The 23,663-nt window shown below is 38.7% G+C and overlaps 1 protein-coding gene and 1 non-coding gene across 2 annotated transcripts in view; one reads left to right on the top strand and one right to left on the bottom strand.

The window, feature by feature from the left end:
- IQUB (IQ motif and ubiquitin domain containing) overlaps positions 1–23,663 on the bottom strand; it is a 77,400-nt gene that overhangs the window by 36,552 nt on the left and 17,185 nt on the right. The window contains exons 7-8 of the mRNA XM_040259553.1: positions 13,363–13,573; positions 879–1,054 (exon numbers count right to left, since the gene is read on the bottom strand). Of these exons, the coding sequence (XP_040115487.1) occupies positions 879–1,054; positions 13,363–13,573 (387 nt within the window). The remainder of the gene's footprint in view (positions 1–878; positions 1,055–13,362; positions 13,574–23,663) is intronic.
- LOC120878333 lies at positions 16,489–16,551 on the top strand. Its single transcript, XR_005724534.1, has one exon. It is a non-coding gene; the product is annotated as a U7 small nuclear RNA (small nuclear RNA).

The following is a 23,663-nucleotide window of genomic DNA, read 5'->3' on the forward strand; positions in this document are numbered from 1 at the left end:
AACTGTAGGGAGCTCCAGGATGCAGGTAGGAGTTAAAGCCAAAAGAAAAACTGAGATCAAACAGAAAGCATACGAGATGAATAGGAGGCATTTTATAATATCAAAAATTATGGTTTTTTAAATAAATGTTCTCAAATAACAAGAATCACATAACTATTAGAATCATTACGAGCAAATATTTTAAAGAACTCCATCCCTTTTCTTCTTGTGGCTGGATAGGCTTTTAATTGTTTGGAGAGATCAAGTTTATAAAAGGAAATTGGTCACTATGGAAACAGGCTATCCAATATCAAACAGGCAGTTTTACCACAAAAGGGTAATTACTTTAGTTTTTCGCTTAATTGTATGTTTTCATGGTTTTCAATAATCACATATCCTTTGGTTAGAAATTTTCAGTCAGTTAATGACCTGATAAGCAAAAGCAGAAACACTAATTCAGAGCTCTTTGCCCAGGTTGCTTACAATGGGCACCACAGATCCATACATTCTGTGACTGCTATGGTCTACATTTCAGTGAGGTGTGCAATTCACCTAATTTCTATAGGCAGCCTAAGTCTAAATGAACAGAGTCACAAGAATGGTGTCTCCATGTTTTCCTTCACAGCCAAAGCTCTTTTGTTAAGAACATGTTAATTTCATGTTACTTATCAATCATTATTCTAGGCTGCAGTGAAAATCTAAAGCTGTATAAGAAAAGAAGAAAAATTATACAAAATTTCAATAATTTCAAAATTGTACAAAATTTCAAAAATTATGTCACCAAAAATACTAAACAAACCTCATGAAAATTCTTACAATATAATTGTCTTCTTTAGTTCATTCCTCTATATTTTTAAACTCAGGACACATTCATATATAAATAATGCTACTTCACTAACCTTATCCAAAAAACTTTGTATCTCTGCTTCCTGGTTCTCTGTGTAAGTGATATATCTATGTCTCCCAATGGAAGCAATTATCTGCGTCTCTTTTTCCAGAAGTTCACACAAAGCAGCTTTCCTTTCAGCTCCAGTCAAAAATTGGTTAATGTGTGTGAGTTCTTCTCGCCGCCAGACTAGAGGAATAACATGAAAGACTCTTGAGTTTTTAAACACCTACATCTTTACAGAGCATTTTTTACTATCACATCCTCACAAGCAGTATTTTATTTTTATATCAATTTAAATAATTATACATGAATAGCATCACTCATATTGTACACCTGATACATGAAAAAACAGGATGAAATGGAAGCTGAGACACAGCAATAAAATAGAGTCAAGCAAACACAAGTCATAAGACATCAGTACAGATGATGTCAAATTATGCCTCCAGGTAAGCATACACACACCCCCAGTATTGGGGAAAATACAGCCTGGATTTAAAGCAGCCACAAATGTGTCCTGCTCAGCTTCCCTCTAAGAGAGTGACTGTAGCTAGGAGGCAGGTGGCTGACAGTACCAGCTACAGCATTTCAGATCTGCACCATGTTGGAGCAGAGGCCATACTCTTCTCACTAAGCTGTCAGTCAAAAAAGTAAGAACCATGGGAGAAGGGCCTGGCCATGGCTGCCCAACAGTGGCATCTTCTGTGGCCAGTTATTATATCAGAGCTGACCATCTGGCTGGCTCAGATTGCCTCAGAGTTCTGTCTGTCTGAGGATCTCCATCCCCCATCCTTTTTGTTCCCTCTCTCAACTTTCACAGGTGTCAACTCCTATCTCAATCTGAAGACTCTCTGTCTTTCCCTGCTCTCTTCCCTTTATCTTTACTTCAAACTCCATCCTGGTGTCTGCTTCTGCCAGAACCCAAATTGACAGTTTTATGTAGAATTGTTGACTTCAATTGTTTTCTTCATTACTAGCACTTTTAGTACCATTTTCCATCTCTTTACAAAATCCTAATTGTATCAGCAAATGTTATAAAATAATTACATTTACACTTAACTCAAACCAATGAATTAAGTTAAAATAATATTTACAGCATTTTAAAGTGAAGGTTTCCTCAAACCTTCTCTGGTGGCTCACTCAGTAAAAAGCAAACCTGCAAAGCAGGGTTTGATCCCTGGGTTGGGAAGATCCTCTGGAGAAGGAAATGGCAACCCACTCCAGTATTCTTGCGTGGAGAATCCCATGGAGGGACAAGCCTGGTAGGCTACAGTCCACAGGGTCACAAAGAGTTGGACATGACTGAGCTACTTCACTTTTACTTTCCAAGCCTATGCGCCAACCAGTAACACTAAGAAGCTGAAGTTGAAAGGTTCTATGAAGACCTATAAGATCTTTTAGAACTACCACCCAAAAAAGATGTCCTTTCCATTATAGAGGACTGGAATGCAAAAGTAGGAAGTCAAGAAACACCTGGAGTAATAGGCAAATTAGGCCTTGGAGTACAGAATGAAGCAGGGCAAAGGTTAATAGAGTTTTGCCAAGAGAATGCACTGGTCATAGCAAACACTCTCTTCCAACAACATAAGAGAAAACTCTACACATGGACATCACCAGATGGTCAACATCGATATCAGATTGATTAATTCTTTGCAGCCAAAATGGAGAAGCACTATACAGTCAGCAAAAAGAAGACCGAGAGCTGACTGTGGCTCAGATCATGAACTCCTTATTACCAAATTCAGACTAAAATTGAAGAAAGTAGGGAAAACCGCTAGACCATTCAGGTATGACCTAAATCAAATCCCTTGTGATTATACAGTGGAAGTGAGAAATAGATGTAAGGGACTAGATCTGATAGATAGAGTGCCTGATGAACTACGGACGGAAGTTCACGACATTGCAGAGGAGACGGGGATCAAGACCATCCCCATGGAAAAGAAATGCAAAAAAGCAAAATGGTTGTCTGAGGAGGACTTACAAATAGCTGTGAAAAGAAGAGAAGCAAAAAGCAAAGGAGGAAAGGAGAGATATAAGCATCTAAATGCAGAGTTCCAGAGAATAGCAAGGAGAGATAAGAAAGCCTGCTTCAGTGATCAATGCAAAGAAATAGAGGAAAATAACAGAATGGGAAAGACTAGAGATCTCTTCAAGAAAATTATAGATACCAAGGGAACATTTCATGCAAAGATAGGCTCAATAAAGGACAGAAACGGTATGGACCTAACAGAAGCAGAAGATATTAAGAAGAGGTGGCAAGAATACACAGAACTGTACGAAAAAGATCTTCACGACCAAAATAATCACAATGGTGTGATCACTCACCTAGAGCCAGACATTCTGGAATGTGAGGTCAAGTGGGCCTTAGAAAGCATCACTACGAACAAAGCTAGTAGAGGGGATGGCATTCCAATTGAACTATTTCAAATCCTGAAAGATGATGCTGTGAAAGTGCTGGACTCAACATGCCAGCAAATTTGGAAAACTCAGCAGTGGCCACAGGATTGTAAAAAGGGCAGTTTTCATTCCAGTCCCAAAGAAAGGCAATGCCATAGAATGCTCAAACTACAGCACAATTGCACTCATCTCACATGCTAGTAAAGTAATGCTCAAAATTCTCCCAGCCAGGCTTTAGCAATACGTGAACCGTGAACTTCCAGATGTTCAAGCTGGTTTTAGAAAAGGCAGAGGAACCAGAGATCAAATTGCCAACATCCATTGGATCATCGAAAAAGCAAGAGAGTTTCAGAAAAACATCTATTTCTGCTTTATTGACTCTGCCAAAGCCTTTGATTGTGTGGGCCCCAATAAACTGTGGAAATTCTTCAAGAGATGGGAATGTAAGACTACCTGACCTGCCTTTGAGAAACCTATATGCAGGTCAGGAAGCAACAGTTAGAACTGGACATGGAACAACAGACTGGTTCCAAATAGGAAAAGGAGTACATCAAGGCTTTATATTGTCACCCTGCTTATTTAACTGATATGCAGAGTACATCATGAGAAACGCTGGGCTGGAAGAAGCACAAGCTGGAATCAAGATTGCCAGGAGAAATATCAATAAACTCAGATATGCAGATGACACCACCCTTATGGAAGAAAGTGAAGAAGAACTAAAGAGCTCTTGATGAAAGTGAAAGAGGAGAGTGAAAAAGTTGGCTTAAAGCTCAACACTCAGAAAACAAAGATCATGGTATCTGGTCCCATCACTTCATGGGAAATAGACGGAGAAACAGTGGAAACAGTATCAGACTTTATTTTGGGGGGCTCCAAAATCACTGCAGATGATTGCAGCCATGAAATTAAAAGACACTTACTCCTTGGAAGGAAAGTTATGACCAACCTAGACAGCATATTCAAAAGCAGAGACATTACTTTGCCAACAAAGGTCCATCTAGTCAAGGCTATAGTTTTTCCAGTGGTCATATATGGATGTGAGAGTTGGACTGTGAAGAAGGCTGAGCGCCGAAGAATTGATGCTTTTGAACCGTGGTGTTGGAGAAGACTCTTGAGAGTCCCTTGGACTGCAAGGAGACCCTACCAGTCCGTCCTAAAGGAGATCAGTCTTGGGTGTTTTTTGGAAGGACTGATGCTGAAGCTGAAACTCCAATACTTTGGCCATCTCAAGCAAAGAGTTGACTCATTGGAAAAGACCCTGATGCTGGGAGGGATTGGGGGCAGGAGGAGAAGGGGACGACAGAGGATGAGATGGCTGGATGGCATTACCGACTCGATGGACATGAGTTTGGTTAAGTTCCGGGAGTTGGTGATGGACAGGGAGGCCCGGTGTGCTGAGATTCATGAGGTCGCAAAGAGTTGGACATGACTGAGAGACTGTACTGAGCTGAAGGATTATATAACAACAATGTATCCTGCTTGAGGACAGTTTCTCCTTCCTGAAAACCTTCTGGCTAATCCTGTTATCTTAAAATGTAAATTATGGGAGTGGGTCTAGTAAGATCTTTAGGACCTCCAGACATTCTTTTGATTTATTATAATAACTAATTTAAAAAGTATATAATCTCCTTGCTAACATGCAATTCTTTCTATTTACATAGAGATGATTTATTACTTTATTGTCAGAATGATGAAGCTTCAGAATCTCATGAACTGCACTCTGGCCATAGATTCAAACCTATTTTTTCTCTGAACTTCAAAAGCCTAGTTCCCTGATCAGGTATTATACTTGCCAAAATCCTATCACTTCCTTGCCAATTCAAAATACTCAACAGTAATTGTTGAACAGTTATTATCTGAAAGGAACCTTATAAGGTCTGATGGTACATACAAAAGTGAGAAAGGTATAATGCCTTCTCAAAGAAGTGAACATGTCTCTTTGCCTGTCCCTCATTGGCAAGACCATAAAATCCTTCTACTGGGACAGAATTTTTGCTTTTCATTTCAGTTATCTTTACCCAGAAGCCTATCATTTTTCATCATTAGGTTTAAAGACTTCCTTTGAGTAAATATCCTTTGACATAAGGTTACTTCCTCTTACATTCTGTTACATATAATTCAATTAAGTACAGTGTACTCTCAGTTGTTAAATTCCAAGCATGATTATTACTCACATTGCATCGCAAGGTTATTTCAGAATACATTACATGTATATATAACTTACATAATTAGAATTTACACTTTCCTTTCATTAAAAGTTTAGGTTTACTTTTAACACTAGTCTCTGCATCAAAAGGTTAAGTATCTGAAGCCGTAAGTGTTGTTTCTGGCCCTCTTCTGTTATAACCACTAACTTTCATGACATCCAGTTTACAGTTTTGTCAGATTATTTCTTCCTCCTCTCAAATTTCAATTTGAAATCATCCTGCTAAGGTCAAAGACTTGTCAGTCATGCTCTTTATAAGAATCTCATTCTGTCCTTTACCAGGAATACATTATTCAGATACTGTACAGCTTGGTCTATTTGTGAATTTAAAAGCTAAATTGTATTCAGCAAAAGGGTTGTAAATTTAAGAACTAAATTATGTTATGAAGTCCAGAAAATCCATGATTTATGAGTAGTTTTTACCAGTAGTTTTTAAGAGTAATTTTACCAACCAAAAAATTTTTAAATTTGACAATATCTATATACTAAAAGGCAGTATATGAATAAAGATGAAAATTGCTTGCTTGTGGAAATAACTGAGAATATTTACCTCATGGGATTATACAGATGTTCCCAGAAAGCAAATAAAAATTGAATGATATTAGTAAGCATATTTTACTTCCTAGTTTTACATTAGAAATTTTTGGTACTGGTAATAAATTTAAGCCACCAGAATATTATTTAAACTATTTTGCCAACCTCAAAAAGCAATATACTGGTCGGTTAGATTAACTAGGTGAATCTATACCTATATATATGTGTTTTCAAATACTTTTATATCCATATATATTCAGATTTTACATTTTGTTTAAATTATTAGTATGACTTTAAAAAAAGAAACAACCCAATGAGGCTAATTAGAACTATGAAAATAATGGATCTTATTTCCAATAAAATTCTCTATTAGATGAACAACCTCCATGTAAAGGTTAAAACACCGCGTCAGAAAAATACTATAACTCAACTACCAATAAGGAACAGAAAAACACAGGAACCAGGAACAGCTATAAAAAGCTGATTTTATAACTGATTTGACAGTTTCTAGAACTATACACAGAAGACAATGAGAAAGATGAGAGAGTCTTCCTAGTCTCATAAAATATTTGCTCCCTGGGAATGATAAGAAAAGCAAACAAACAAACAAAAAAATTGGAATCCTGCATTAGTTTGCTAGGGCTGTCATAACAAAGTACCACAGTCTGGGTGGCTTAAAGAACAGAAATTTATTTTCTCACAGTTCTGAGGGATAGGAGTTCAAGATCAAGGTGATGGCTAAGTCAGTCTCTCCTGAGGGCCTCGCTCCCGGGTTCATAAACGGGCCCCTTCCTCCAGTGTCTCCACACGGTCAACCCTCTGTGCAAATGTGTCCTTATGGCCTCTTCTTAAAGTCATACTGGATCCGGGTCCCACACGACCCCGCTTTTTCTTCATTAGTTCTTTAAAGAACCTAGTTCCAAATACTGTCACATTCTGAGGACTGAAGATAGAGCTTCAACATTTGAATTTGAGGGGAACACAATGCAGCCCATAACAGATGTCAGTAACCTCCAGTATTCTCAAAGAAAAAGATATTAAAGCAACTGGTTCATTTGAAAGAATACAATTATCTTCCTCGGTCTCAAGTTCAACTATAAAATGAAACGGCAGTAATAAAATATAAAGTCCATACACATTCTAAAATTTCTGATATAGAATTAACTTGCTATTTTCAAGCAAGAAAAAGCAGAACATACAATATTGTCCCCATCACTGGCAATTTCTATGCATTTGCTTTTAAATTTCTCATGACAAACTGGAACTCTGAATGGAAAGAACCAAGAAAGAGTCATATTGAATCCCAGGGTCAGATCTGTCAATGGATGGAGCCCATGGAGTCGCCAGAGGCTAGAAGTCAAGGGACCTTGAGATTAAGAGGTAATAATTAAAAAAGAGAACATCATTAGCACAAGTTCAAACAAAACAAAGGGTCACTTCAGTTCAGTTCAGTCACTCAGTTGTATCCAATTTTTTGCAACCCCATTGATGCAGCAAACCAGGCCTCCCTGTCCATCACCAACTCCCGGAGTTTACCCAAACTCATGTCCATTGAATCGGTAATGCCATCCAGCCATCTCATCCTCTGTTGTCCCCTTCTCCTCCTGCCCTCAATCTTTCCCAGCATCACAGTCTTTTCAAATGAGTCAGCTCTTCGCAGCAGGTGGCCAAGGTATTGGAGTTTCAGTTTCAACATCAGTCCTTCCAATGAACAATCAGGACTGATCTCCTTTAAGACGGACTGGGTGGATCCCTTGCAGTCCAAGGGACTCTCAAGAGTCTTCTCCAACACCACAGTTCAAAAGCATCAATTCTTCTGCGCTCATCTTTCTTCATAGTCCAACTCTCACATCCATACATGACTACTGGAAAAACCATAGCCTTGACTAGATGGACCTTTGTTGGCAAAGTAATGTCTCTGCTTTTGAATATGCTGTCTAGGTTGGTCATAACTTTTCTTCCAAGGAGTAAGTGTCTTTTAATTTCATGGCTGCAATCACCATCTGCAGTGATTTTGGAGCCCCCCAAAATAAAGTCATCCACTATTTCCACTGTTTCCCTATCTATTTGCCATGAACTGATGGGACCGGATGCCATGGTCTTCGTTTTCTGAATGTTGAGCTTTATGCCAACTTTTTCACTCTCCTCTTTCACTTTCATCAAAAGGCTCTTTAGTTCTTCACTTTCTGCCATAAGCATGGAGTCATCTGCATATCTCAGGTAATGGATATTTCTTCCAGCAATCTTGATTCCAGCTTGTGCTACATCCATCCCAATGTTTCTCATGACGTACTCTGCATAGAAGTTAAATAAGCAGGGTGACAACATACAGCCTTGACGTACTGCTCTCCCTATTTGGAACCAGTCTGTTTTTCAATGTCCAGTTCTAACTGTTGTTACCTGACCTGTATACAGATTTCTCAAGAGGCAGGTCAGGTGGTCTGGTAGTCCCATCTCTTGAAGAATTTTCCACAGTTTCTTGTGATCCACATAGTCAAAGGCTTTAGCATAGTCAATAAAGCAGAAATAGATGTTTTTCTGGAACTCTCTTGCTTTTCTGATGATCCAGTGGATGCTGGCAATTTGGTCTCTGGTTCCTGTGCCTTTTCTAAAACCAGCTAGAACATCTGGAAGTTCATAGTTCACGTATTGCTGAAGCCTGGCTTGGAGAATTTTGAGCATTACTTTACTAGCGTGTGAGATGAGTGCAATTGTGCAGTAGTTTGAGCATTCTTTGGCATTGCCTTTCTTTGGGATTGGAATGAAAACTGACCTTTTCCAGTCCTGTGGCCACTGCTGAGTTTTCCAAATTTGCTGGCATGTTGAGTCCAGCACTTTCACAGCATCATCTTTCAGGATTGGAAATAGTTCAAATGGAATGCCATCACCTCCACTAGCTTTGCTCATAGTGATGCTTTCTAAGGTCCACTTGACTTCACATTCCAGGATGTCTGGCTCTAGGTGAATAGTCACACCATCATGATTATCTGGGTCATGAAGATCTTTTTTGTACAGTTCTTCTGTGTATTCTTGCCACCTCTTAATATCTTCTGCTTCTGTTAGGTCCATACAATTTCTGTCCTTTATTGAGCCTATCTTTGCATGAAATGTTCCCTTGGTATCTCTAATTTTCTGAAGAGATCTCTAGTCTTTCCCATTCTGTTGTTTTCCTCTTTTTCTTTGCATTGATCGCTGAAGAAGGTTTTCTTATCTCTCCTTGCTATTCTTTGGAACTCTGCATTCAGATGCTTATATCTTTCCTTTTTTCCTTTGCTTTTCGCTTCTCTTCTTTTCACAGCTATTTGTAAGTCCTCAGACAGCCATTTTGCTTTTTTGCATTTCTTTTCCACAGGGATGGTCTTGATCCCTGTCTCCTGTACAATGTCACGAACCTCCATCCATAGCTCATCAGGCACTCTATCTATCAGATCTAGTCCCTTAGATCTATTTCTCACTTCTATTGTATAATCATAAGGGATTTGATTTAGGTCATACCTGAATGGTCTAGTGGTTTTCCCTACTTTCTTCAATTTTAGTCTGAATTTGGTAATAAGGAGTTCATGATCTGAGCCACAGTCAGCTCCTGGTCTTGTTTTTGCTGACTGTATAGAGCTTTTCCATCTCTGGTTGCAAATAATATCATCAGTCTGATTTCGGTGCTGGCCATCTGGTGATGTCCATGTGTAGAGTTTTCTCTTGTGTTGTTGGAAGAGGGTGTTTGCTATGACCAGTGCATACTCTTGGCAAAACTCTATTAGCCTTTGCCCTGCTTCATTCTGTACTCCAAGGCCAAATCTGCCTGTTACTCCAGGTGTCTGTTGACTTCCTACTTTTGCCTTCCAGCCCCCTGTAATGAAAAGGACATCTTTTGGGGTTGTTAGTTCTATATGGTCTGGTAGGTCTTAATAGAACCATTCAACTTCAGCTTCTTCAGCATTACTGGTTGGGGCATAGACTTGGATTACTCTGATACTGAATGGTTTGCCTTGGAAATGAACAGAGATCATTCTGTCGTTTTGAGATTGCATCCAAGTACTGCATTTCAGACTCTTTTGTTGACTATGATGGCTACTCCATTTCTTCTAAGGGATTTCTGCCCACAGTAGTAAACATAATGGTCATCTGAGTTAAATCACCCATTCCAGTCCATTTTAGTTCGCGGATTCATAGAATGTCGATGTTCATTCTTGCCATCTTCTGTTTGACCACTTCCAATTTGCTTTGATTCATGGACATAACATTCCAGGTTCCTATGCAATATTGCTCTTTACAGCATGGGACCTTGCTTCTATCACCAAAGGGTAGAAGAGTCAATTCAACAAACATTGCCTATACCTAATGAGCAAGGTCCTATCTGGTGCCCTAAAGTACGGACATGGACAGTTAAAAGAACAGTACGTACAGAGTCACAGGGCAAGGAAAAGATCTCTGAGCACAAGCCATGCTGTTAATTTCCTCAGGATGATATCTACAAGTCATCTACTGTTACTGAGATAACAGTAACAGTTTAGATAACAAAAGAAGTCACCCTCAACATACTGCTATATATGTATAAAAAAAAAGACATAAAAATCAAACGTTGCCTGAAGATAGTCTTGTCTTTGATATAGCATATTAACTTACATAGTTAAAATCGTTCTCCTAAATTGACTTATTTTGCTTTTATTACTGAGGAACAGGTTATCTGGAGAAAAAGTTAAACTTTGTTATCAGTTTTACAAAACTATGCAATTGTTACTATGAACCACAAGAGGGCAACAGTTTCAAAGACCAGAGTAAAGAATATAGAATGAAAATTATTATTATAAATTAGTTTGTGAACCAGCATTTTAATTCCCCTCAAAAGCAGAACTTTAACAATATTATTCTTCAAGTTCTTATTCAGAATTTTAGGCCTAGAAGAAAACTAAAAGATGTCTCTTGTTGTGTAAGAAATTCCATTTTCATTTTCTTCCATATAAATCATCTAAGTTGTGTCCAACTCTTGCAACCCCATCGACTATAGCCCGCCAGGCTCCTCTATCCATGGGATTCTCCAGGCAAGAATGCTGGAGAGGGTTGCAATTTTAGCCATATAAAATATCTCTGTTATTCTTTAATTTAGAAAATTTATATAAAATTATTTACTGTATAACAGTAACTTACACATGCATATATCTTTGTATTTTTTAAGTACTCTCATAAATGTAATATTTTGTATTTTTCACTTATAAAGCCCTCTAAAGTAGATATGCCAGAAATTATTAAGTCCTTTTATAGATAAAGAAACTGAGGCTTAATAGAAAGGAGTAACTTGTCCAAGTAAATACCATTAATAAGTAGAAAAGGTAAAATCTCATTAAGCATATTTTCCACTAGTTTACACAGTTGCCTGTTAACCAAACAAGATAACAATGATACCTTTTGGTCTATCCTTATAAATTTAGAATATTATTTAAATAGAGCCCTGCTATAATACAACATTTTACTTTTATACTTGTCAATAAGACCTTTCACAGACAACTTGTAAGCAGTGCTCACTATTTAACTATTAACACTAAGAAACAAACTTTGCTTTCATCTGAGAGAAGATGGAAATTGAAGTGACATTTAAAATAAAACAGTATTTGCAGAGGTCAGTGATTAGGAGAAAGGGAAAGCAGACACAGAAATCTCAGGAGCAAGTTTAACTGTTACCTCCACATACTGTCACATTCCCAAAGCCATTCAATTTTGCATGTTATAAAAGAGACAGATGTATTAATACTATTGCTTTGTTAAACCTGGTGTTTAATTGTTTCATCTTCAGGAAATAGCACAGTATTATAGAGCTACTTAAATAGACTCAACATCTGACACCTAAAATTGTATTCGATTAGAAAGGAAAGGATGACATGAGTAACAGAACATGTAATAACATCCACAAGCACACAGTATATAAAGAAACAAAGTGACAGTATGAAAATTTGCTTGAAGTTAGTGTTATGAGCAATTACAGAGATGTCAAAGACTATTATTTCTTTGGATAAAAAGGTTGCGTTCAACTAAAAAAACAAAAAGCTGTGGCTATTTTTAATTTTTTAAATTCTTATCTGTTATCCCAAGAGCGCAACTTTACTTTCTAGTATCTAAGGTAATAAATAACTCTTCTGGTTACTTCCACTTTAGAGGTACTTGCTGGGAAAGGAGAAGCTAGAGACAGCTGAATTGCTACATCCTTGTGTTCCCCCTAATTCATTCATTTAATCATTCTACCAATATTTGTTGAGGTAAGTACAAAAAAAGAGGTCATCCAAAAAATAAATGAGTCATTTCCTTATGGAGCTGACAATCCAGTGGTAAAAATTAACATTAAAAAATGTACTGTTACTAATTGTGGTATTATAAAGTAAAATTGGGGGGTGCAGTGAGAACCATGATATAATAATTTGGATATCCAAGATGTCTGTCACAGAAGCCTTTGTGGAGGTGTCATTTAAGATGAGATTAGAAGCTGGGCACTGAGAAAAGGCTTCAAGAAAAATAGTGCATCCTGCCCAAAGTAGGGAGTGATTGGCTTGTACAAATAACTGGGCTTTTTAACTGTGTCAATGACTAGCACACATCCTGTGGAAGAAATAAGCCATAAAAATCCAACATGCAGAGAATACATATGTGTGTGTGTGTGTGTGTGTGTGTGTGTGTGTATGTGTGCTGAGTCGCTTCGGTTGTGTCCGACTCTCTGCGAACTTATGGACTGTTACCCGCCAGGCTCCTCAGTCCATGGGATTCTCCAGGCAAGAATACTGGAGTGGGTTGTCATGCCCTCCTCCAGGATTCTTCACATCACAGGAATCAAACCCGTGTCTCTTACATCTCCTTCATTGCAGGTAGTTTCCTTACTGTTACTGTCACCTAGGAAGTCCTATGTATGTGTATACACACACATATATTAATATTTATAATCATTGTAGAGGGGAATAGAAAAGGTATCTCCTCTAAAGAGGAGATCAGAGGCAGGATGATGGACTGAGGGGTTCAAGACAGTCCAACTCTGAGTTCACAGATTTCTAAGACCATTAAGACAATCAGACTGGACAATACTTTCTCTTTTTATCTCACAGGGATAAGGATCAAATGAGATAATACACTAAAACTGAATAGTATATTTATCTAAACTGAATAGTTTATTTACCTGTTGTTAATATAAAAGCATTTTCAATTTTACTCTGGCCTTAATTCCTGTCCCAGATCTAAGACACTATTCATATTTAAAAATTTTCTAGTCCAGGTTCCCCAGACAACTTCTTAAAATAACAAGGTCTTCCTTTTATCTTTAGTAAACTTGTTTTTCCTACTAATGAAAAATTAATATTTTATGAAAAGCCTATTTCAAACTTACGTTCTAGTGCATTATAAAGAAGTTCAAAATCTTTTTTTGTTTGAGGATTATGCCTCCGGTAATAATCCAGTTTCATCCACTCTTTTTTTTCTCTTATCTTCCTGTGTTCTTCCTCTGCTTCCCACTGCAACCTGAACATTTTCTGTCTTCTTAAATCCTCTACCACAACTTTAGCATGCCATCGTCTGTAGTAAGTCTGTACCACAATTATCTACAGTTAAATTAAAGAAAATAAAATATGGTTAACCTTATTAAACAAGGAAAAGAAACAATTATTTCTATTGCAATTCAACAAGTACTAAAAAATACTGAGTGTCCAGCTTTAGCTCTATGCCATAAATTCTCACATACATTCTAACAGAAATACAACAGCTATCTGACTTTGAAATCTAGTAGCAGGTATACCTTCATCAGTTCAGTTCAGTCGCTCAGTCATGTCCGACTCTTTGCAACCCCATGAATCGCAGCACGCCAGGCATCCCTGTCCATCACCATCTCCCGGAGTTCACTCAGACTCACGTCTATCGAGTCAGTGATGCCATCCAGCCATCTCATCCTCGGTCGTCCCCTTCTCCTCCTGCTCCCAATCCCTCCCAGCATCAGAGTCTTTTCCAATGAGTCAACTCTTCGCATAAGGTGGCCAAAGTCCTGGAGCTTCAGCTTTAGCATCATTCCTTCCAAAGAAATCCCAGGGTTGATCTCCTTCAGAATGGACTGGTTGGATCTCCTTGCAGTCTAAGGGACTCTCAAGAGTCTTCTCCAACACCACAGTTCAAAAGCATCAATTCTTCGGCGCTCAGCCTTCTTCACAGTCCAACTCTCACATCCATACATGACCACTGGAAAAACCATAGCCTTGACTAGATGGACCTTTGTTGGCCAAGTAATGTCTCTGCTTTTGAATATACTATCTAGGTTGGTCATAACTTTTCTTCCAAGGAGTAAGTGTCTTTTAATTTCATGGCTGCAGTCACCATCTGCAGTGATTTTGGAGCCCAAAAAATAAAGTCTGACACTGTTTCCACTGTTTCCCCATCTATTTCCCATGAAGTGATGGGACCGGATACCATGATCGTTTTCTCAATGTTGACCTTTAAGCCAACTTTTCACTCTCCTCTTTCACTTTCATCAAGAGGCTTTTTAGCTCCTCTTTACTTTCTGCCATAAGGGTGGTGTCATCTGCATATCTGAGGTTATTGATATTTCTCCTGGCAATCTTGATTCCAGCTTGTGCTTCATCCAGTCCAGCATTTCTCATGATGTACTCTGCATATAAGTTAAATAAGCAGGGTGACAATATACAGCCTTGACCTTTTCCTATTTGGAACTAGTCTGTTGTTCCATGTCCAGTTCTAACTGTTGCTTCCTGACCTGCATATAGGTTTCTCAAGAGGCAGGTTATGTGGTCTGGTATTCCCATCTCTTGAAGAATTTTCCACAGTATATATACCTTCATAGGAGACAGTTAGTATGATGTTAAGAGCACAGACTCTGGAATAAAAATTAGTTTAAATCTTCCCTCTTCCTACTACTCACTAGTTAGTTAATTTTTGGTAACTTACCTGCCATCTCTGATTTAGTACCCTCATCTGCAAAAGAGTGATAATAACAGTATTGTGCATATAAGTGCTTAGCTCAAGCCTGGTATACCACAGGTCCTCAATAAATACTACTCTTGTTATGAATATTAATTTATCTCTAGTTTTTCTTGTCATTAGCTTAGGCTCATATCTTTTAAAAATGGTGCAATCCTAAAGGAAATCAATCCTGAATCTTCACTGGAAGGACTGATGCTGAAGCTGACACTCCAATACTTTGGCCACCTGATGCAAAGAACTGACTCATTGGAAAAGACCCTGATGCTGGGAAAGATTGAAGGCAGGAGGAGAAGGGGATGACAGAGGACAAGATCATTGGATGGCATCACCAACTCAATGGACATGAGTTTGAGCAAGCTCTGGAAGATGGTGAAGGACAGGAAGACCTGGTGTGCTACAGTCCATGGGGTCACAGAGTCAGACATGACTGAGCAACTGAACAACAAGCACATAGAAGGGCTTCCTAGGTGGCGCTAGTGGTAAAGAAACCACCTGTCAGTCCAGGAGACATGGGAGACATGCATTCAATCCCTGGGTCAGGAAGATCCCCTGGGGAGGGCAGGACAACCCACTCCAGTATTCTTGCCTGGAGAATCCCATGGACAGAGGAGCCTGGCGAGCTACAGTCCATGTGGTTGCAAAGAGTCAGACACAACCGAAGTGACTTAGCACGCAGCCACACAGCACATAAGTTACACTTTGGTGGAAACCACCAAAGCAAACATGTATTTATTAAATTGTGAGAAAAATATATATGTCTGGAGATACAGTATAGTACTAGAGTCTAAAAAAGCTTGTGACATAAGTGAGAGAGTTTTTGTTTTTACTTACTAAGTTTGCCAACTAAGGTCCATCTAGTCAAGACTATGGTTTTTCCTGTGGTCATGTATGGATGTGAGAGTTGGACTGTGAAGAAGGCTGAGCGCCGAAGAATTAATGCTTTTGAACTGTGGTGTTGGAGAAGACTCTTGAGAGTCCCTTGGACTGCAAGGAGATCCAACCAGTCCATTCTGAAGGAGATCAACCCTGGGATTTCTTTGGAAGGAATGATGCTAAAGCTGAAGCTCCAGGACTTTGGCCACCTCATGCGAAGAGTTGACTCATTGGAAAAGACTCTGATGCTGGGAGGGATTGGGGCAGGAGGAGAAGGGGACGACAGAGGATGAGATGGCTGGATGGCATCACTGACTCGATGGACATGAGTCTGAGTGAACTCTGGGAGTTGGTGATGGACAGGGAGGCCTGGCATGCTGAGATTCATGAGGTCGCAAAGAGTCAGACAGCGACTGAACTGAACTGAAACTCATTTTAAAAAGGTAAAATATAGAGAGGCTAGATCAAGATTGAGGGTAGAGAATAGGCTGAGACATCCTTTCCCCTCATCCTAATCCCTAATAATTACATAAAAATTATAGGAGCAGAAATAAGTAAAGACACTGGATCATACTGAATGAGTCCTCCAAGAGAACAGAAACTGTGAAAAAATCCCTTTAAGAAAGGAGACAAGTGGAATAAATTGAAGAAGGATTAGTGTTACAGCCCTTTTAGAATTTTTCTAGCAGGATTTCCACTCTGTACTGGAAAGTCCACCACGGAGAGAAAACACTGAAGGAATCTACAGCCTAATTATGTACCAGAGAGGCTAGCTAGAAAACACAGAAGTGTCTCTAAGATGTTTCAGTCCCAGAATTGGTGGATCCTGTGAGGAGAAGGGGCCTTAGGGCAACTAAAAAGATGACTGCTTGATAAATGCAAGAGACAGGCTCCTCTAAAGCAACTCAGACAGAGATCACCAGAGGTATTTGCCTCTAAGTTAGGTAAGAGTGGGCTTCCCTGGTGCCTCGGATGGTAAAGACTCTACCTGCAATGAAGGAGATGTGAGTTCAGTCCCTGAGTCTGGAAGATCGCCTGGTGAAGGGAATGGCTACCCACTCCAGTATTCTTGAGAATCCCATGGACAGAGAAGCCTGTGGGCTACAGTCCATGGGGTTGCAAGAGTTGAACATGACCAAGTGACTAGCACACACAAGAGTGGTTAGGGTCCCAGTAGGCTGGTGACAGCCAGGATGAATACAAGCCTCCTCTCCAGAAAACTAGATGCCATCCAGAATTAAGCCTTGCCCATCCTCTAAAGCCACTGGGGTTAGGCTACAGTAAAGAAATATGTTATAACACACTGGACATCAGGAATTTCAAATACTCTGGAGTACACCTCCAAGAATAGACAAAGATTTGAGAGGAAACAACAATATAAAAGGTTTTTCACTAAATGTAGAAGAAATTACACTTGTGTGCAAGAGAATCACTAAAACGAAGGTTCTCAAAGTATGGTGATCAGAGTACCACCAGCAGCAGCAACTGGAAAATTGTTAGAAACGAAAATTCTCAGGCCTTACCCCAGAGTTACTTAAGTGGAAACTCTGGGGTAGGCATGGATTCTGTATATTCACACATTTTCCAGATGTTCTGATGCCTGCCAAAGGTTTAGAACCATTCTTAAAGAGAAAAATGAAACAAAAAGCAAGACCAAACTATACAGTTAACATTTTCAGAGGGAAAGAAAAGGCCACTGAATCAACACAAAGGAAGCAACAGAAGACTGTGACCAAAGTTTACTTTTTGAAATTAAAAAAAAAAATCAGTATAGTGGGTTTAGCTTAGGGACTATTAAACTTATTGAACTCATTAAAAATACTAAGACCCAGTTGTTTAAACAACAGTTTTTCCCTTCTCATGTGATAATCTAGGGATTGGGCCTGGATTGGCAAACGGTTTAGGGCTAGTAGGAAGCTCTGTGTTAATATTATAGGTGGCTTCCTCCTTGTATATCTTAGGGGTTGGTCAATTTATCATCATCTTCTAGCCTGTCAAAAGGGAAAAAAGACAAAAAACTGCAACCCAATCACTTCAAGAGCAGTATCCAGAGTGGGCACACATCATTTCCACTCTCATTTCTTTCCCCAGGCCTCACCAACATAGAAAAGAGGTTGTAAAATGTAGTTTTCAATGTTATAGCCTCTTTTGTGCTGTGCCGTGCTCAGTCGCGTCCAATTCTTTGTGACCCCATGGACTACAGCCTGCCAGGCTCCTTTGTCCATGGCATTCTCCAGGAAAGAAAACTGGAGTGGGTTGCCATTTCCTCCTCCAGAGGATCTTCCCAACCCAGCAACTGAATCCGTGTATCTTGTGTCTCCTACACCGGCAGGTGGATTCTTTATCACTAGCATCACACGGGAAGCCTGTTCTAGTTTCATGCCCAGCTAAAGATTTACTACAATGAGAAGAATGAGTATCAGCCAATAATTATTAATAGAAGTTTATTCTGCTAATCTGAAGAATATGTGGCGTCTAAGAGGGAAGCCTTTTGATGAAAGTGAAAGAGGAGAGTGAAAAAGTTGGCTTAAAGCTCAACATTCAGAAAACGAAGATCATGGCATCTGGTCCCATCACTTCATAGGAAATAGATGGGGAAACGGTGGAAACAGTGTCAGACTTTATTTTGGGGGCTCCAAAATCACTGCAGATGGTGATTGCAGCCATGAAATTAAAAGACACTTACTCCTTGGAAGGAAAGTTATGACCAACCTAGATAGCATACTCAAAAGCAGAGACATTACTTTGCCAACAAAGGTCTCTCTGGTCAAGGCTATGGTTTTTCCAGTGGTCATGTATGGATGTGAGAGTTGGACTGTGAAGAAAGCTAAGTGCCAAAGAATTTATGTTTTTGAACTGTGGTGTTGGAGAAGACTCTTGAGAGTCCCTTGGAGAGTCTCCTAAAGGAGATCAGCCCTGGGTGTTCTTTGGAAGGAATGACGCTAAAGCTGAAACTCCAGTACTGTGGCCACCTCATGCGAAGAGTTGACTCATTGGAAAAGACCCTGATGCTGGGAGGGATTGGGGGCAGGAGGAAAAGGGGACGACCAAGGATGAGATGGCTGGATGGCATCACCGGCTCAATGGACGTGAGTTTGAATGAACTCCGGGAGTTGGTGATGGACAGGGAGGCCTGGCGTGCTGCAATTCATGGGGTCTCAAAGAGTCGGACACAACTGAGTGACTGAACTGAACTGAACTAAAGAGGGAATCAGTAAGCAAGAAACTTATGCAAGAAAATCTTTTAGAACACAGGATGAAAGGTTGTAAAAATTAGAAAGAATGGAAGAAAATCGAGAAACATGGAAGATAAATGCAGACATACCAAAATATGTCTGATACAGGTTTCAGACGGAACAAGGAAAGTTGGATTAGAGAAATAGTTCAAAATATAATGGAAGAACATTTCACCAAACTAAAGAGAGACTCAGACAGAAAGGAACCATCACCACATCTAAAGCACATCGCAATAAGATTAGTTCGTGCTCATTCAGTCATATCCATCCAACTCTTTGCAACGACATGGACTGTAGCCCGCCAAGCTCCTCTGTCCATGGGATTCTTCAGGCAAGAATACTTGAATGGGTTGCCATTTCCTTTCCCGGGGGTTCTTCCTAACCCAGGAATCAAACCTGTGTCTCCTGCATCATAGGTGAATACTTTACCCACTGAGCCACTGGGGAGGCCTACAGATTAAAATCCTAAAAGCTTCCACAAAGAGGAAACAAAGAACTGAGAATCCCATTTACATCAGATACACTATCTTTGTACCTGTTTTAATAAAAAAACTGCTACAAAGGTATAAAGGAAAATAATTCTGAAAATAAGTTTGAATCTAACCTACTATACCCACTCAAACTAAAACCCAAAATGAGGTTAATTCAATAGGACTTACATGGTTCACCTCAAATGCATAATAATCTCTGAAACAATTACTAGAAAATATGCACTAAGAAGAAGAATAAATTGAAGATGAAAAATTAAAGAAGTGAACAAAAACTTCCAAAAAAGGTTTTAAGCTATAACCTTTATTATTTGAAAATATCATATATAATATCAATGTAAATATATAAGAATAATCTGAAGTCATAATTATATTGTAAATTATAATGATATATATACAATTGTAATTCCAATATCAAATCCTCACTGAATAGAAGAGTGAAGGAGGAGGATAAAGAAATGAAAAAAAGCCAGCTAGGGTCCTTGACTTATTCATGGAAAAAAAATATATAGCCTGATTAAATATGCATTTGGCATAAAAAATTGGGGCTTCCCTGGTGGCTCAGATGGTAAAGAATCCACCTGTAATACAGGAGACCTGGGTTTGATCCTGTGTTGGGAAGATCCCCTGGAGAAGGGAATGGCTACCCACTCCAGTATTCTTGCCTGGAGAATTTCATGGACAAAGGAGCCAGGCAGGCTATGGTCCATGGGGTCGCAAAGAGTTGGACACGACTGATCGACCGACACTTTCACTTTTCACAAAAATTTTAGGTGCATTAAAAAATTTTATAAGTAGCCACTAAAAAATAGAAACAAAGTACCTACTTCTAAACTAAGAACAAAAAAATGAAAAGTTTAGTCAAATCAAAAAAGTTAGTAAACTAAGTCACTAAGTCAAATCAAAAAAAGTAATAAACAAGAATAAATAAATAAAAAGCAAAATGATATGAATGGAAGGAATGACTAGAAAAATATCAGTAGTCAAACATACTATAATCTTATTCACAACAAGAAAGATTTAAACTAAATACTAAGCATTGAGCTTAGTATTAGAAGTTCAAGAATAAAATAAACATAACAAAAAATAAGGAATCAATCAAGATAGAAGAATTTATTAAATGGAAATTTACTCCTTATTTTAACCAATCCCTCTGTCTATAGCTCACATCTCACTTCTGTCTTCCACAGAACCTCCAATATACTTTCAAGATTCTATGGGGCAAACTAATTTGGTTTTTGATGCCATCCCCCTTGGCAGGCATTTAGATTTTCACTTTCTCTGCTCAAGTAAGTCAAGTTAACACTTCTCCATCTGCTTTATAGAACTTTAAAAAATCGACTGACATTTACTGTTTTCTCTTATCATATATTCTTTGTTCCTGTATGTTTATAATTTTCTTATTCCTTTAATATCACTTTATTGGAGTCTGAAAAGTGTTGTAGTGAAAACCTGTAGAGAAAACCTAACACCTTTTCTCTCCTATTTCCATATAAACTTCAATCTTACTCAGGAGCAACAACATAAATCTTTAAAAATGTAATTATCACATACTCCCAACATGGACGATCACATGATCCAGTTCAGGCCACTGAGCTGTAACTTGAATCACTGGCTTTCAGGGGAAATTGCTGAATGGCCTCCATGAGACATGCTCCGTGACTTTTTCCTTCTTGCAGATGCAGACATTATGCTGAAGGTTGATAAACCATTTTATCATCACAATAGTACCAAGCTCATGATAATAAGGGGTGTGTGTGTGTGTGTGTGTTTGTGTGTGTGTGTGCATGCACACGTGTGCATGCATTCCACTGTGTCTGACTCTGTGACCCCATGGACTGGGGCCACCAACCTCCTCTGTCCATGGAATCTTCCACGCAAGAATACTTGAACGGGTTGCCATTTCCTACTCCAGAGGACCTTCCCAAACCAGGGATCAAACCCATGTCTCTTGCATCTCCTACACTGGCAGGCAGATTTTTTACCACTCTGCTGCCTGGGAAGCAATAATAAGATGAATGGATTGGAAGGTAACAGGAGTTCAGGTTCCTAATGACATCACAGAGCCACCAGCCAGGCCTCGTACAGACAAAAATGAATAATTAGTTTGGACTGAGAAAATAAGAATCTATCGAGCTCAAATACCAGGCATGAGTAAAGTCAGCTACAAAGTTGATAGGAAATAATAATTCTCCCAAGGACACTCTGCAGCTCTAAAATGTCATAAGAAACCCCTTCTTTGAGTCATGATTTTCTTACTCTGAGAAACTTTGTTTCCTAAAATCATAATCTATCACAAACTTTGCTGTGAAATTAGATCACTAAGGATGAAACATCCCGCTCTTGCCTGGAGGATCTGCATTATTTTGACAGAGAGAAGCAGCCTTGATTCACAACCAATGTGCTGAACTTCAGAGAAGAAACGACATTCCATATCTCCCTCCTAACTTTGTTATGAAAGGAACAGGACTCTGGTCCATGTCTCAGTCCAGACCTGATGTTGACCCATCTACACACAACGTTGTTTTATACCAAAACAGTTTATCAAAATACTGTATCACTTAAATTTCACCAAAACGTCACTCCTCCCCAAAACTCTGTAATAGCTCCATCTTCTCCTTTTGTGAGAATTAGTTTCTACTGAAAAAATAAAAATTATTTAGGTTGAAATAACTTCAGGCATTGATAAAGTCAGCTAAAAAGTTAGTCCCGTGGTCCCCCTGGCGGGCAGTCTCCCTCAGAACAATGAGTCAACAGACACAGTAAAGGCTCATCTCTCAAGGTTATGGGCTAATTGGGCTAGAACAGCAGTCTAGATCCAGGTTTCTTGTCACACACAAAACAAAATCACTGCTTTCAATTCTTTTTACTGAAGCAAAATGATGCCAGGAGGTAACACAGATAAATATATCTGCTTCATATGTCATGTTTAACTGAAATTCCAAATATTTAATACGGTGAAGATGCCAATTTTTAACAATACAGATACACAAATTTGTGTGTACACAAATACACACAAACTTTAAAACAAAGTTTTATTTATGACTATTGGGTGATACAGCCTTCTATAACAATACATAAAATGCAAAAACCATAAAAAGGCATATTATTAATAATATATTTTACAATAAAGACATCATGAAGTAAGTATGATTGATAGGTTGAGAGAAAATATAAAAATATATGTAATATCTGTAAGGAGACAAAAATTTTAAATGTTATGTGCTACTATGAAGGGTACTCCAGTACCCTTGCCTGGAAAATCCCAGGGACGGAGGAGTGTGGTAGACTACAGTCCATGGGATCGCAAAGAGTCAGACACAACTAAGCAACTTCACTTCACTATGAAGTCAGCATGGAATGGGCTCTTATAAATGGTTTCTGGGCATATAATTTGGTACAATATTTCTGAAAAACACTGGAACTATCTTAAGACTTTAAAAAAAGTCATTTTTCTCCTAGTAATTCAACTTCTAACATCTCTAAGTATTTTTTAAATGCACACTACAATTTATAGAGCATTAAAACATGTCTACATGTCCTACAAAAGGAAGTAATTAAATTACACTGTTTATATTGTGGCATAATATAATGCCATTAAATCATTTATAATAAAAGGTAGAGAAATGTTTATGATATAATGCTATGTGTACAAGAAACTTCTTTAAAATTCCATGCATAATTATCTCCCAATGGAAAGTAAGAAAAAGAAAAATCTGAGTGAGAAATTTTCTACCTTTTTTTTTTTAATGATTAATGTCATTTGCAGGGCTTCCCAGGTGGCGCAAGTGGTAAAGAACCCACCTGCCATCGCAGGAGACATGAGATGCAGGTTTGACCCCTGGGTCAGGAATACTCTCGCCTGGAGAATCCCATGGATAAAGGAGCCTGGCAGGCTACAGTTCATAGGGCTGCAAGAGTCGGACACAACTTAGCATGCAATGCTATTTGGAAAAACAGAAGGGAAATACCGTACTGACTATGTTCAGGGTTAGAGTTAGAGTTAAACAAAAATTACAGTATACTAACACATATATATGGAATTTAGAAAGATGGCAATGATGACCCTGTATGCAGGACAGCAAAAAAGACACAGATGTGTATAG

This window comes from Oryx dammah, unplaced genomic scaffold, assembly GCF_014754425.2.
Source record: "Oryx dammah isolate SB20612 unplaced genomic scaffold, SCBI_Odam_1.1 HiC_scaffold_18, whole genome shotgun sequence".
NCBI classification, from domain to species: domain Eukaryota; kingdom Metazoa; phylum Chordata; class Mammalia; order Artiodactyla; family Bovidae; genus Oryx; species Oryx dammah.